The sequence below is a fragment of the Caretta caretta genome, chromosome 1 (genome assembly GCF_965140235.1).
Source record: "Caretta caretta isolate rCarCar2 chromosome 1, rCarCar1.hap1, whole genome shotgun sequence".
Lineage (NCBI taxonomy): Eukaryota > Metazoa > Chordata > Testudines > Cheloniidae > Caretta > Caretta caretta.
The window spans coordinates 152337343-152350687 of NC_134206.1; the positions used below are offsets into that span (position 1 = coordinate 152337343).

The 13345-nt window shown below is 46.0% G+C and overlaps 1 protein-coding gene across 2 annotated transcripts in view; it reads left to right on the top strand.

The window, feature by feature from the left end:
• Positions 1 to 1770: 1770 nt before the first annotated feature.
• LANCL3 (LanC like family member 3) overlaps positions 1771 to 13345 on the top strand; it is a 48726-nt gene continuing 37151 nt past the window's right edge. Inside the window, exon 1 of one of the 2 annotated variants that reach the window (XM_048863871.2) lies at positions 1771 to 3034. In XM_048863871.2, the coding sequence (XP_048719828.2) occupies positions 2594 to 3034 (441 nt within the window). In that variant the 5' untranslated portion in view covers positions 1771 to 2593. Of the gene's footprint in view, positions 3143 to 13345 lie in introns of both variants that reach the window. The other variant, XM_048863862.2, reaches the window with a different exon arrangement.

The window sequence follows — 13345 nt, forward strand, 5'->3', positions numbered from 1 at the left end:
ATGAAACCCTTAGAGCAGTGGCGCCAATTCACTTAATCAACCACTTAATCTTAATCAACCCCACTTTCTTGGCAGGGGGAGGAAATTCTCCCCCAGGGCAGCGACCCTGTTCTGGTCCCCACTCATCCAACCCACTCCTCCCCCAGGAACCCCAGATCTTCCTCAGCTGGGGAATCTCCTGTCTCTCTCTTACCCACAAAATGAAGGAGTTGAATTCTCAGCAGACTCCCCTGCTTTGTACCTGGGATGCCAAATCACAACACTGATTTCGTATAGGACCACTATTTAAAAGTGGTCAGACCATGGTCTCTCCCCACACCCTAGCCTCACTGGCTTATGGAGCTTTGAGCAAGTGCAAAAACCTAGGTGGGGAGGGGGGCAAATGTCCCTCCCCAGCCAGCCCTTCACCCTAACTGGCACCACTGCAACAATGTGATGGCAACAAACAACATGTTAATTCCACGATTTGGGGTGGTGGTGGTGGTTGTTTTAGCTAGTAGGAGATCAGCTAAATGGAAATAAAAGGGAAAGAAAGGGGGGCATGTAAGAGGAGAAGGGTAAGAGGGACAGGGCAGGGGAGAAGAGGGGCAGATGTGGAGTGAAACTCAGATGAGGAGACTGTGAGGGAGGAGTATGGGGAGGGTTGTAGGAAATGGCCAATCAGCACAGGGTAGAGAAATTCCCATAAAAACGGTAGGACGTTCTCTGAATGTGTGAAAGTCCCTGCTTCGGCAGGCTCCATGGTAGAAGGGAAGGGAGATGCCATCCAGGCTGTAGTTTCCTCTGCACAGTTCTGGGTCCAAGAGTAGGGAGGGCTGGGGTGGCCCCAGCTAGGTCCCATTTTATACTGTCTTCCTAATGCAACAGTCTTTCCTTTGGCTGCTTCTACAGCTGCTCTTATCTCAGGCCTGGTCTACACATAAAACTTCAGTCAATATAGCTACAGCACTCAGGGGTGTGAAAAATCCATACCCCTCCCCCCCCCCCCCCCCGAGTGCCACAGCTATGTCTAGCTACCATTGCTTGGGTAGGTGGAGTTCCTACAGCAATGGAAAAACCCCTTCTGCAGCTGTAGTCCGTGTCTATGCTACAGGGTTATAGCAACATAACTACGCTGCTGTAGTAGCACCCATACTGTAGACAAAGGCTCAGCTTTCTGTGCGGAACAGAGACCATGAACTACGTCCATTCCATGCCATCACTCGCCCCACCTTCTGCATGGGAGATCAACAGGAGGACAGAAGTCACACATCATTGAAGGTAAGTGCATTCATGTTGTGTACCTTCACATAGGAAGGGAAAGATATGGCCCTGACCATATATAGTATTTGGTACTACAGCTGTTGAGAGCTATATTTTTAAAACTCGGAATCTCTACAGTATTGGTGTAAATCAGGATGAGTTACTCCATTGAAAATAGGCCAACATCTCTGTTCCTCCCAAACTCTGCATGGCACAGGAATGAGGAAATGAGAGTCAACAGGGACTTTTGCCACATTTGCATCTCCTCTCTACCTTCTGTTCTGCTGGATGCCTGTTTGGCTTCCAATATGCTCTAATTTATGTTTGGCTGCAATGGCCCCTTAAGGGCTATTCCACAGCCAAGAACAGCTGCAGCTCAGTTACACTCTGACCACTCACCTCTTCCTTGGCACACACCCCAAGGCTAGAGGTTATAAGGAGGGGTAAGGGAGAGCGCAGGGAACCCCCTTAGGGGAATTTCCTGGGAGCTGTTTCTGCTGGTTTACAGCCCCTTTAGGCAGCTGCAGTGGACAAAGAACAGAGCCTGGCCCAGGAACCTGCTTGCCCTTGCAGTACCACCATGAGGGAGATCCACCATGCCTCTGCTAGGGTTGCCAACCCTCCAGGATTGTCCTAGAGTCTCCAGGAATTAAAGATTAACCTTTAATTAAAAATTATGTCATCTAATGAAACCTCCAAGAATAGGTCCAAACCAGAGTTGGCAAACCTAGTCTCTGCGGACAGAGACACAAGGGAAAACCGCCAGGATTATCCAAACGCCTGTCGGGGTCGCCGTCCTCCTGGATTTGTGTTAGCCAGGCTGTCGGGCTGGATCAATCCAAGCCACGCTCCCCTTTCTCTGCCTGTCGTGAGGAAGCGCCGATCGGGGCCAGCTAGGGGCTGCAGCGGTCCACTGGCTTCCCTCCTGTCTCCTCGCCCGCCCCCCGCTAAGGGTGCGGGGGGGCTGGGGAGCGGCTCGGGCAGGTGATGCGCCCCCCCGCTTGACAGCCGCATCTGCAGCCGAGGACGACCGCGGGTTGGCGGGGCCGGGGCGAGGCGGCCTCCTGCTGGCGCAGAGTCTCTGCGGGAGCAGCCGCAGGAGGCGGCGGCGGCGGCGGCGGGGGGTTTTCTCCGAGCCATTGAAACCAAGGCTGGAGCCAGTCCTGGCAATCGGCTCGCGAAGGGAGCAACGCTGCGGGGACGGGTTTTTAATCTGAATCAACCCCCTCCCCCCGGGGCCCCACCGCTCCGATTTCGGTGCAGCCGCCGCGGGCTGCTCGCCCAGCTCCTCCGCTACAGCAGGGACCCCTCCCCCGGGTGTCAGGCTTTGCAGCCCGGCTCGGCGGGGGGCATGGAGAGCAAGCGCTGCTTCGCCAACCGCTTCGGTGACTACGCGGGCAGCCTGCCGGCCGGGCAGCCCCACGAGGCGGTGGTGCCCTGGGTCGCCTCCACCATCGAGCGCATCCTGCAGCAGGTGCCCCCGCTGGAGGGCGGCAGGGCGGCGGGGGGCGGCGGGCTGTACGGCGGGCTGGCCGGGGTGGCCTACATGCTGCACCACGCCGCGCGCTGCCCGCTCCTGGCCCCGGCCCGGGACACCTACCTGCGGGCGGCCCGGCGCCTGGTCGACGCCTGCGTGCGCTACGAGGAGGAGCGGGGCGAGCCGGACGCCGACACGCGGGCCGCCTTCCTGCTCGGCGGGGCCGGGGTCTACGCGGTGGCCGCGCTCGTCTACCAAGCCCTGGGGCTGCCCGACTTCGGCCGGCTGCTGGGCCGGTTCCGGGAGCTGAGCCAGGTCTGCGCCCCCGTCACCTTCCTGGAGCGCGGCTCCGACGAGCTCTTCGTGGGCCGGGCCGGCTACCTGTGCGCCGCCCTGGTGCTCAAGCAGAAGCTGGGCATGGAGGTAAAGGCAGCCGGGCCGCGCGTCGCTGTCGCCTTCCCCGGCGGGCTGGGCTGGGCTTAGCCCGAACCGGGCGGGGGCCGGGGCCTCCTAGTCAGGGACCCCCCCCGCGTCAGGCTTGGTCCCTCCTTGGGAGAAGGTGCCTGTCAGCCTGCTCCGCAGCCACGTCAATCAGCGTCCCTTGCAGGCAGGGTCTGTAGCTACCGACAGGTCCCTCTCCCACCAGGGCTGGGGCTGTAGCTGGAAGTCCCGCCTGGTGGCTTGTCGAGGGTGCCGGAGTCAACTGGTTTTTACTGAATGGCTGTTGGACTGTCACCCAAGAATCCCAGTCTTTTCCCAAGGGGGGCCTTGGGCTGTATCTCCGCAGCCTTTGCCCTTTGTGTCCCTGGTTGAAAGGCAGCCTAGAATAAGGATGCAGCGTTCTGGAAAACTGAATGGAAAGAGAGGCCGCTGAGGACCAAAAGCAGATAGAATATGGTCTTTCTCCGTATAAGGCAGTCTGATACAAATAAAGCTCACAGCCTTCACAGTAAAAAAGAAAAGGAGTACTTATGGCACCTTAGAGACTAACCAATTTATTTGAGCATAAGTTTTTGTGAGCTACAGCTCACTTCATCGGATGCATATTTTTTCCACAGTATGCATCCGATGAAGTGAGCTGTAGCTCACGAAAGCTTATGCTCAAATAAATTGGTTAGTCTCTAAAGTGCCACAAGTCATCCTTTTCTTTTTGCGAATACAGACTAACACGGCTGTTACTCTGAAACCAGCCTTCACAGTGCAGGTCCTGGTCATTTGGTGGGGAGGGCAATTCCTGGGTGTTGAATGAACTGCAGGGCTTACTTTGGGCTTCTCAGGGAAGGTATTAGGAAGCAGTTATTAAAACAGTATGTTGATTGATATGGAATAATAATAGTTATGATAATTAGCAATGATATACTTGGGATTGGCTGGGCCAGATTTTCAAAAACACGCAGAATTTGAAATGCTCAGTCGCTCCAATTGTGAGAATTTTCCAAAGAGCCCAGAATCCAATCTGCAGAGCTGTTTTGAAAATGCTGGCAACTTATTTTGGTGCCAAAATGGGAGGTGAGTTTTTTTTTAAAATCTAGGGTTAAATCATGGTTGTTTTTGCCATTGACTTGAATAGAAATAGCATTTTACCATGGGGCAGATCCTCTGCTGGTGTAAAATGTCATGACAATTTGGTGGGCCTTGGACCACTCACAGCAGCCACTGAATAAATAATAATAATTCTCATTTGCAGTCAGGTTTGTCAGAGAGTAGTCAGTGTTGTATCTAAACAGATATTTGTTAAATTCTTTTTCCGGTCCTCCTGTGAGGTCCGATTTTTGTTTTTTTGTTTTTTGTTTTTTTCTATGAAGCACTCATTTGCAAGTTCTTATGCTTCTGGCTTTTTTCTCCTGGGAGATGAAACAACTACTGCGAAATAAAATGTAAACAGGAGCAATTCTGCCTTATCCTATACCAATCACTGCAGTGGCAGTCCAAGGAAATTCATACAATGGAGGATTTAGGGGACATCAGCATAATTAAGCAGCCATTAAAGACAACAAGAATGTTAAGCCAATTAAATAAGAGACACTTACTGTACATGTTTAAATGTTATTTTTTCTCCTTGTTCAGCTTATTAACCAGAGATATTTAACAACAATATTGTGCACTTCTATAGCACCCAATGTTCCCTCTAATTTTTGACAGGTCGTGTGCACAAAAATTTCTTCTGTGCTAATTTTTGACAGGCCGTGTGCACAAAAATTTCTTCTGTGCAAATTTTTGACAGGCCGTGTGCGCAAAAAATTTCTTCTGTGCAAATTTTTGTGCGTGTGGTGTTTTGCTGTGTGCACGGGGTTTAGGATCTGTGTGCGTGCGCACACGCGCACAGCTTAGAGGGAACAGTGATAGCACCTTCCATCTGAGGATGCCATATACAGAGCCAAAAGGTGGTTTGTAGGCACAGCACAATATTGGGTGCAGCACAGGGCAGTACCACTCTGGGGGAACCCAGGAGGGATTGTGCCTCAGAAAGGTACAAGCCATTCTGGAGCTTCAAGGTCCTCAGTGGGAATGTGCACGCTGCTCATACACATGCTTATGATGGTATAGGGTTGCTTCTATCTTTGCGATGGGTCAGCTGTTCTGTACGGTGTGGAGCAATGATCGGGGCTCCTGCAGTTATTGTTCCCTTTGATCGGACTTGTGCTCTTAGAATGCAAGCATGGAGCAGTCTCTACCCTCTCTTGAGTTTGCAGACTGCAGTTGTGCTGGGCTCTTGTATGGGGCAATGCAAGGAGACGAAAGGTCCTTGCACTGCCTACTCAACAGCACTTGCTGAAAGTCCAAGCTCAGTCTGCCTGGCCCTAAGGAGTGAAGCCTCCCAAGAGCCCAGTGAAGTATGTATATGTTGTGGTCTCCATTTAACAGATTGGTTTAACGGTGACGCAGAGAAGGTCACACGCCAAAGGTTATGGAGCAAGTGTGTGACAGAACTGGCAATAGAATCCAAATCTCATGACTCCTTGTCTGTGTTTTTACCACTAAACTGTGCTTCCTCCCACATTTAATTTTACTTATCCCTTTCACTAATGTTGAAAGGGGGAAAAAAAGAAGTAAAATAACTAAAGCCACCCTTCAAAATAAGAAAAGTAACCTTAGCCCGCAGTGTATATACCTATGCTGATATAATTTGTCTGCTAATCAAAGTTCCCATCCTGCTATGGAATATTTTAGCAAGCACATCCTAGGGCCACATTCTATATTCTTTTACAAATGAGGAAACTGAGGCACAGAGCGGTTACGTGTCACTTGTTACCCAAGGTCACACAGTGTCAGTAGAGTTCAGAAATAGAAACAATATGTCCTTGCTCTAAACACTACAAAACACTACCTCCCATAATTTGATTATGCACAATCTCACTGTTGACTTGTTGCAGAAGGTTTTTTATTTCCCAAGTTTATTTTCCTGAGGCTGCCAAGTAAACATTGATAGCACAAAGAGAAATTTGTCCCTTACATTGAATCAGGGCCATTGCTCTTGATGCTATGCTGTTGCTCTTCCCCCGATTAAATTAAACTATCACCTAGGTTCTGAGAAATTGATCACCTTTGAAGAAATGCTTTATGGTTACATTTTTCAATGTATCAAGTTTTTTCCCCTTTATTTTAGTGGATACAAATTTAGCTTAGATATTGAGCCCTAATTCTGCTCAGCCTCACTAACTGTCCTGGAGCCTTAAAATTCCAATTGGCCTGCAGAGTGCTTACTGCCTGCTCAATGAGGTGAATTCACTTGACTACCTTTGAGCTCATGAAAAGAAGAGACACTTCCTTGCTGCTGGTTAGGAGGGATTTACGACTGTACACAAGGTGTCCCAGTGACTTCAGTGGAACTACTTGCACAAGTAGAGATAGCTTACGTTAGTGAGATTTTGCAGGATCTGGCCCTTTGTGTGATGATACTGTTCATTAGGAATAATAAGATACATATTCTGTTGGATCTTTATTAGCTTCCATTAAATTGCAACTGAAGCTTCACACATAGAGGAAGGTGAAATATTGTCCTGATAGAGAATGTGTCATTTGTGCTGATTACATTTTTATAAAATATAGATGCTACATGGTCCTTTATCCAAGTATTTTCAGTGTACCTAGGGAGTTTTTTTCAGTTATATCTTCTTTTGAATACATCTTTTTGTAACGCTTTCTGTCACAGTTCCTAAGGTAACAGCGCCTCTGACCCCTTCACAGCACTTAATTTGTAATGAAAGAGTTGTCAGGGATCAAGCAATTTTTTTACATTCATAACTGATGCAGCGAGCCCAGAGGTGCTGGGGCTATGAACTGCCAAGCCTAGACATGCTGAGGCTCAGCCCTGGCAAGCCCTGGCACAAATTAAGCATTGCCCCTTCAAGGCTTGCCTGAGGACACTCCACTTAGGTCTCAGGCCTTTAGCCATCACTGTTCTCGGTATGGAAACTAGCGGTCCCCTCCCTCCAGGTAGAATATAGGCTGCAATTGCTCCTGCCATTCACTGTGTTTAGTTCAGCACTCGCTGTCCTGTTCTTTCCCAGGGGCTACGCCAGGGTTAGCCAACTAGCCTTCATAAAGCAAAGTATTTATTTAGAACAAAAGCACTCCAAAGAAAACCTATCTTGAAAACAATAAACAGCTTATATGTAAGTGCCTTTCCAGGTGTAATTTTCCACATGAAAACCCTGGTAGGTTTCAAAGTCCTTCAAACCCCCTTTGCAGGGTCAGTTTTTCTTGGTTCCAGAGTCAAATCAGTACTTGCGTAGAGTGAGAATGACCCCATGTCCGTAGCAGGCTGCCCATTTTATACAAGTCTTAGTTCTGTGTTTGTTGGGCCTTTTGAACCTGGTGAATACCAGGATATGCAATTTCCCCCTTGGGGTGGTACTTTTACAGACTTGTTTGCCTGTCTAGGGATTTACTTTAAATCCCATTAGTGATATGGGATATTAAGGAGATAGTTTATCCTTAGTGACTTCCCCTCAGTCATTGCATTGCTTGTCTTGTTTCAAGAAAAAAATAATCCCTTCCCATCTGGCAGGTAACATACCAGGTGAGAAGGGGTAATGAGTCACATGTTTTCTCCTAAAAATACATCAGTTTTCCCAAGTCTGCACATTTTTTATGCTTTTTCAGTAGTTAGATATCCCACAGAATGCATATGTCCCCACCGATGCCCATGGATGGAGATGCATATGTCCCACAATGATAAAAAGTCAGTTAAACTGTTTGTATTCCTTCTATTAATGACATAACGTTTTCCCCCTTCCCTTTCCTTTTATTGTGGTGGTGCTTCTGTCCATTTCCCTATTTAGGAAGCGTGCCATTAGCTGATCTGGCTTATTCCCCATACCTTCTTTTAGTGGTGTCATTGTCACTATCTGAAGATGGAGGAAAGGATAAAAAAATTAAGGGGTTGGTAACACAACAATTTTAAGATTTTTGCAGCCTTTTAAAACAGGGTTGAGGTTTTCTCTCAATAACCTGTACACTTGTAACATCTACTGGCTTGATTAACCTACATTGGTGGTGGGGGGTACCGAAAGTGACCATAGTGACCCATACCAGTATGTTATGAGAGAGAACAAGCAGGGTTTGTGCTGCTGCCCTTCCCTGAGGTTTCCACAAGAGGATGGTGGCTTTAAATTGCTTTTAAGGCACCACGGGAATCCCGTGGGAAGAGACTTAATCAGCATTTTCTCTGGGCATCACGGCCACACCACTTCCCTGGTCTGAACCATCCATTTCTGGGGCTGGTTTGGTTGGCCAGTGGTACAGAGGTTGCAGAAGTTTTTTGCTTCCGCAAACCCATATCGGGGTGAACTTTCTGCTGCTGGGGCAGAGGCCAGTGTACTCCATGGATGAATCAAACTGCATGTTATATGATCTGAAATAATAATACTTCACTCCTCTATAGGACTTTTCATCAGTGGACCTTGAAGTGGTTTACAAAGGAGGTCAGTGTAGTGAAAAAGCTGTTTTTGCTGCTCTTCTCCAATTCCCCAGACATCTCTTGCTGGTCTATCTCCTTCCACGTACTCTTTCTGTACCCAGAATTTAAGAGAATCTGTTTGCACTCTTCTGTTCACATCTTTCATTCTTTCCCTCCCGCTCCCCCCACCACCCACTCTTTTTGCTCTGCTCTTAAACATTCCTGGCTGGTCTATGACTGTTAAACATTAAATACAAATGTGTTTATAGTGAATGTAAGGATTTTGAAAGATCTTGGATGGATCACTCTGGAGTCTGTCGTCATCCATTTGTCTTCATAAGAGATACAGAATGGGCCCCTGTTGTTTAGACTTCCCCACACTGCTCTTCTAATGTAACTCAATTCTGATCCAACTAATTTTGAAGTCAGGATTGATTCAGTTTCCATGCTCATTCAATATTTACTCTTTGCTTAGACTGCCAAGTACTGTAAAATATTGTGGTGGTTTTCTGGACACCTGTTGGAACAATATTTCAATCATCGTTTATTTCGGACAGGCTACTACACACCTTTGATGTAGATTTTTGATCACATGGACTAGGACTGGTTTTAAAGCAGGAACCAACAGAGGAGAAGGGCTTTCCCTCCCACACTAGTCCCCTAAAACATAGGTTCCCCCCCCCATTTTCCAGTGCACCTATTTAGACTAAATTTTAAATTTAAATGTTTTTTATTAGTGAAGTTAAATTGAGAGTTTAAAGTGGGAGGTCTAACCTACAAATAGCCCTAAACAAATCAATATTGTGGGTGTTCAGACTCAGAATGCAGTTCCGATCTGAATGTCAGAACTGATCCCTATCTCTATAATGGACCAAAACAAAGCCACATTTCTTCAAAATCAGGATGCAAATTCTGAAGTTGGGATACATGTCTAATATTAGATAAACTTCAAAAATCTCAGTGGTATCACAGGTGCAACTCAGCATGTGTGAAAGCTTCATTATCTGCTTTAAATATAAAAGGCAGAATTTTGTTTTGATAATGTTGATCTTCAAATCTATTGCTACCAGTGAAATGCTTTTGTCATACACAGATCTCACAGCAGAGTCATTCAGGATTGAATATTTGATTGACACACAAGGTTGTAAGGCACACAGACAATCTCACATCACATCACATCACATACACGGCTACCACTCTGAAACTTGTCACATCCAGTAGTAATAAGGATTTTGATATCTGATATCTGAAGAATGATAGTAATCTGACATTTGTTTATTACAGAGACAAGGTGGGTGAGGTAGTGTTTTTCATTGGACCAACTTCTGTTGGTCCAATATTACCTTATCCACCTTGTCTGTCTGATATCCTGGGGCATACATTCTTGTATTATAAAAGGAGAATCTCACACAAAAGTGATGTCAGGTGTCTATACATTTCTTTATGCTGTTGAAAAAAATGTGTCTGTACTTCACTATCTTAGCTGAGGAACCAACTGAGTTTATGAATAATCCAAATTACAAAGTTATATTTAACAGATATTTACTGTTTTTCCCCAAAAGAAGTCTCCTGTGTCCAGAGTGGAGCCCTACATTTCCATCCCTCTTCTTTTGACTCCACATCTTGGAGGCCTATGCTATGGATACTATTCCTCTGAGTCTAGCACACTGTCACTCAACAAATACATCATCACGGAGAACTGTTCAGTCTCTCTTTAAAATCAGCCAGTGTCACTCCTTAAACTGCTAGAGGGGCGGCTGTTGTATGTGAAGTATTCCTCTCCTCTGCATAGTTGGGTGTTATGTTCCCAGCCTAGGCGATGGAGTGGAACAACAATGACTGTCAGTTTTCCTGCCTCCCTCCCCCTCACATGGGAAACAGTGCAGACGGATCAGAGATCCATCTGACAGAATGCATCCGAAAGTGTTGGAGGAAGATGTGCTGTATTGTTACATGTGATACAAAGGCAAACCTTAGTCCTGGAATAATCAGTGGACAAGGCTAAAAAGTCCATTTAAAATGAGCTTTACCTGTAGTATTGCCATCAAAGATGACATGTAAGCCACTGTGCAAACACTTAGAGGCATTGCAGGCATGTGGGGTCAGGGCACAGGTGTGTTTGTCAAGATGGGTCTGAACCCACGCACTGGAGACTGTTACATGTGTGCCTAAGTGGTAAGTGGTCCCTGTATGCATCCAGAGCCAGCAAAACATTTGAATCCAAGGAACTTTGATTCAGGCTAGCCTGAGGTGCGCATACTACTGTTGTTCAGATTATTAGAAACTTATGATCTGTTTGCTGGAATTTAAGCAGTTTCTCAGGGAGCAACATACAAAGTAACTGTCTCCAATTTCCCAAATTCTTATGACAAATTTTTGTAAGAATGTAAGAAAGTCCTTTGCCATTATAATACTTTTTTATATAGCTATATTTGTTACCTCTATGTACCCTCCTTTTGAAACACTAATGTAAATGCAGTGTTTTGGCCTGATTTTCCTCACTACATGAAGTTTCATCCTGTCTTGCAGGGGACAGAATCGGGTCCAAGGTTAGGAAATTAAACAGTGTTAATGAGTATGGCAAAGTGTGTGTGTGTGTGTGAGTGAGAGAGTGTGAGAGAGAGATGGGAGGGAGAACTGGGAGGTGAGAAGAAGGGGAGGATTGATGGAAGGATAGAGCGGGGAGAAGAAAAGAGCAGAGAAAAAGTGAGAAAGAAAGACAGAGCTCAAAACAGGATAAATATTTAAGAACCAACATCCCACAAGGAGTAGAATTCAGAGAGAGAGAGAATAAGAGCAAGAAATAAAATAGAACTTGGAGCAGGGTACAGTCTAAAAAAATGAAAGCAGGTCCTCTTGCAAGATTCTTACCAGGTGTGAGTTGGCATTGGTGGTAGTGAGGGACTATGCTAATTCACACCAGTTAGAAATCTAGTCCAGAGGCTAGAAAAATAGTATAAGGCCTGGGACTGTGAGACCCCCTCCCACCCCAGAGGTACAGTTAGAGAGGTAAATCCTAGAGCTGCTTGAAAAATATTTTTTTTGACAAAAACAGGGTCACATTTTAAGAGAAAATGTTAATAAAAAATGTCCCAATTTTCAGTCAGCTCTAGCAAACACTGTTTTCTCCAACTCTACCCTTTGTTTTAACTTTATCTGTCCAGGATTTTATTGTCAAAGAGGCGATGGTTGGGTAGGAAGGAGGGTTGCTTGTTTGAAGAAGAGGAGAAGGAGTAGACATCTTTCTCTCTTTTTCCCCACCCCAACCCCCCAGCTCCAAAACGCTTCTATCCCTCCACTGAACCCACCTCCACCAAAGCTCTCTCTTTCTTTTTTCTGCCCCCCACAGCAATAGGTGTCCTGTTTTCTCACTTTGCAAATCTGATCACCCTAGGTCATTGTTGCTGAACTTCATCTTTTGGTCTAATTACTAGCTCACAGGTCCAAAACCTCAATGGTTGCCTTACACACAATGTTCGTGTGGATCCCCAGGGCAATTTACGGTCTATGTTTTACTGCCTCTTCAATTGTCTCCAATGGTTCTTTTTTCCCTCTTCCCTTGTTTTCCCTCTTATCACCATTTTCTCTTCACACAAGTACACAGATACACATGGAGAAGTCACTATTATTGTCAGCATTTATACACAGCGGTATCTGAGCAGCCACAGATTCTGTTACAGGAAATAACTGTGATAACCATGGTGTCATTTGGCAAATACTGACTTTTTAATGGTGATCACTATACTCCTTCTAACATTGACATTTTTCACTTTATGTATCTGCTACACTATATATAATATACTAACCTCTCTCGAGGCACTCAAGGTGTTGCATGAATAATTTAAAGTACAATGCAGTTAAAACCCATCACAAACCAAACCATATAAAAGAGGATTAAAAAATTAAAAAGCCAAAGGATGTGCTGCCAGTAAAAAAGGGAGCAGGAAGGGACTGGTCTACCATAGGGGCCTACAGTGAATACAAATGAAAAAAAATTCTTAAAGTAACACTTTCAGATGTTTTAAAAGTAAGAAGAGATGAGTTGAGGCAGGTATTGAGTGCTATACACTAAGAGTTGTTATAGGAATCTAAGATTCAACATTAGAACCCTTGAACTGTGGGTAGATCTGAGCACAGATATTCACCATGACTAGGGTTCTGTATCTGTCTTGGAGGTCACAGAAGTCACTTTCATGACTTCTGCAGGAGCCAGGGTGGCTGATTCCACAGCTGCCCAAGCAGCTGGCTCCAGGGCCAGCTGCTCAGGTGGTTCCCAGGACATCCACCCTCCCCCCCGCCCAAGATTTAATCACAGGTATTTTTAGTACAAGTCATGGACAGGTCACAGGCAATAAACAAAAATTCATGGCCTGTGACCTTTTTGTTTATTGCCCGTGACCTGTCCATGACTTGTACTAACAATACCCATGACTAAATTGTAGCCTTAACCATGACTAAGAGGTTCAGATATAGAGATTCCTCCCTATTAAACCAACAGGGCCAGCCTCCTCTCTGTTAATTCAACAGGGACGGCTTAAAATCAATCCACCACTGTATAGGCAGCTAGTATAAAGAATGCATATTTACTTCTGGGAGAATTCTGTGCCACTGTACATGTGCAGAATTCATGTTCCCAGCAGATTTTTTTTCTTTGTAGAAAATACATTCTACCAGAAAGGCACTGCAGTTATGCCTTTTGGCCACCAGGGGATGCTGTGGCACCC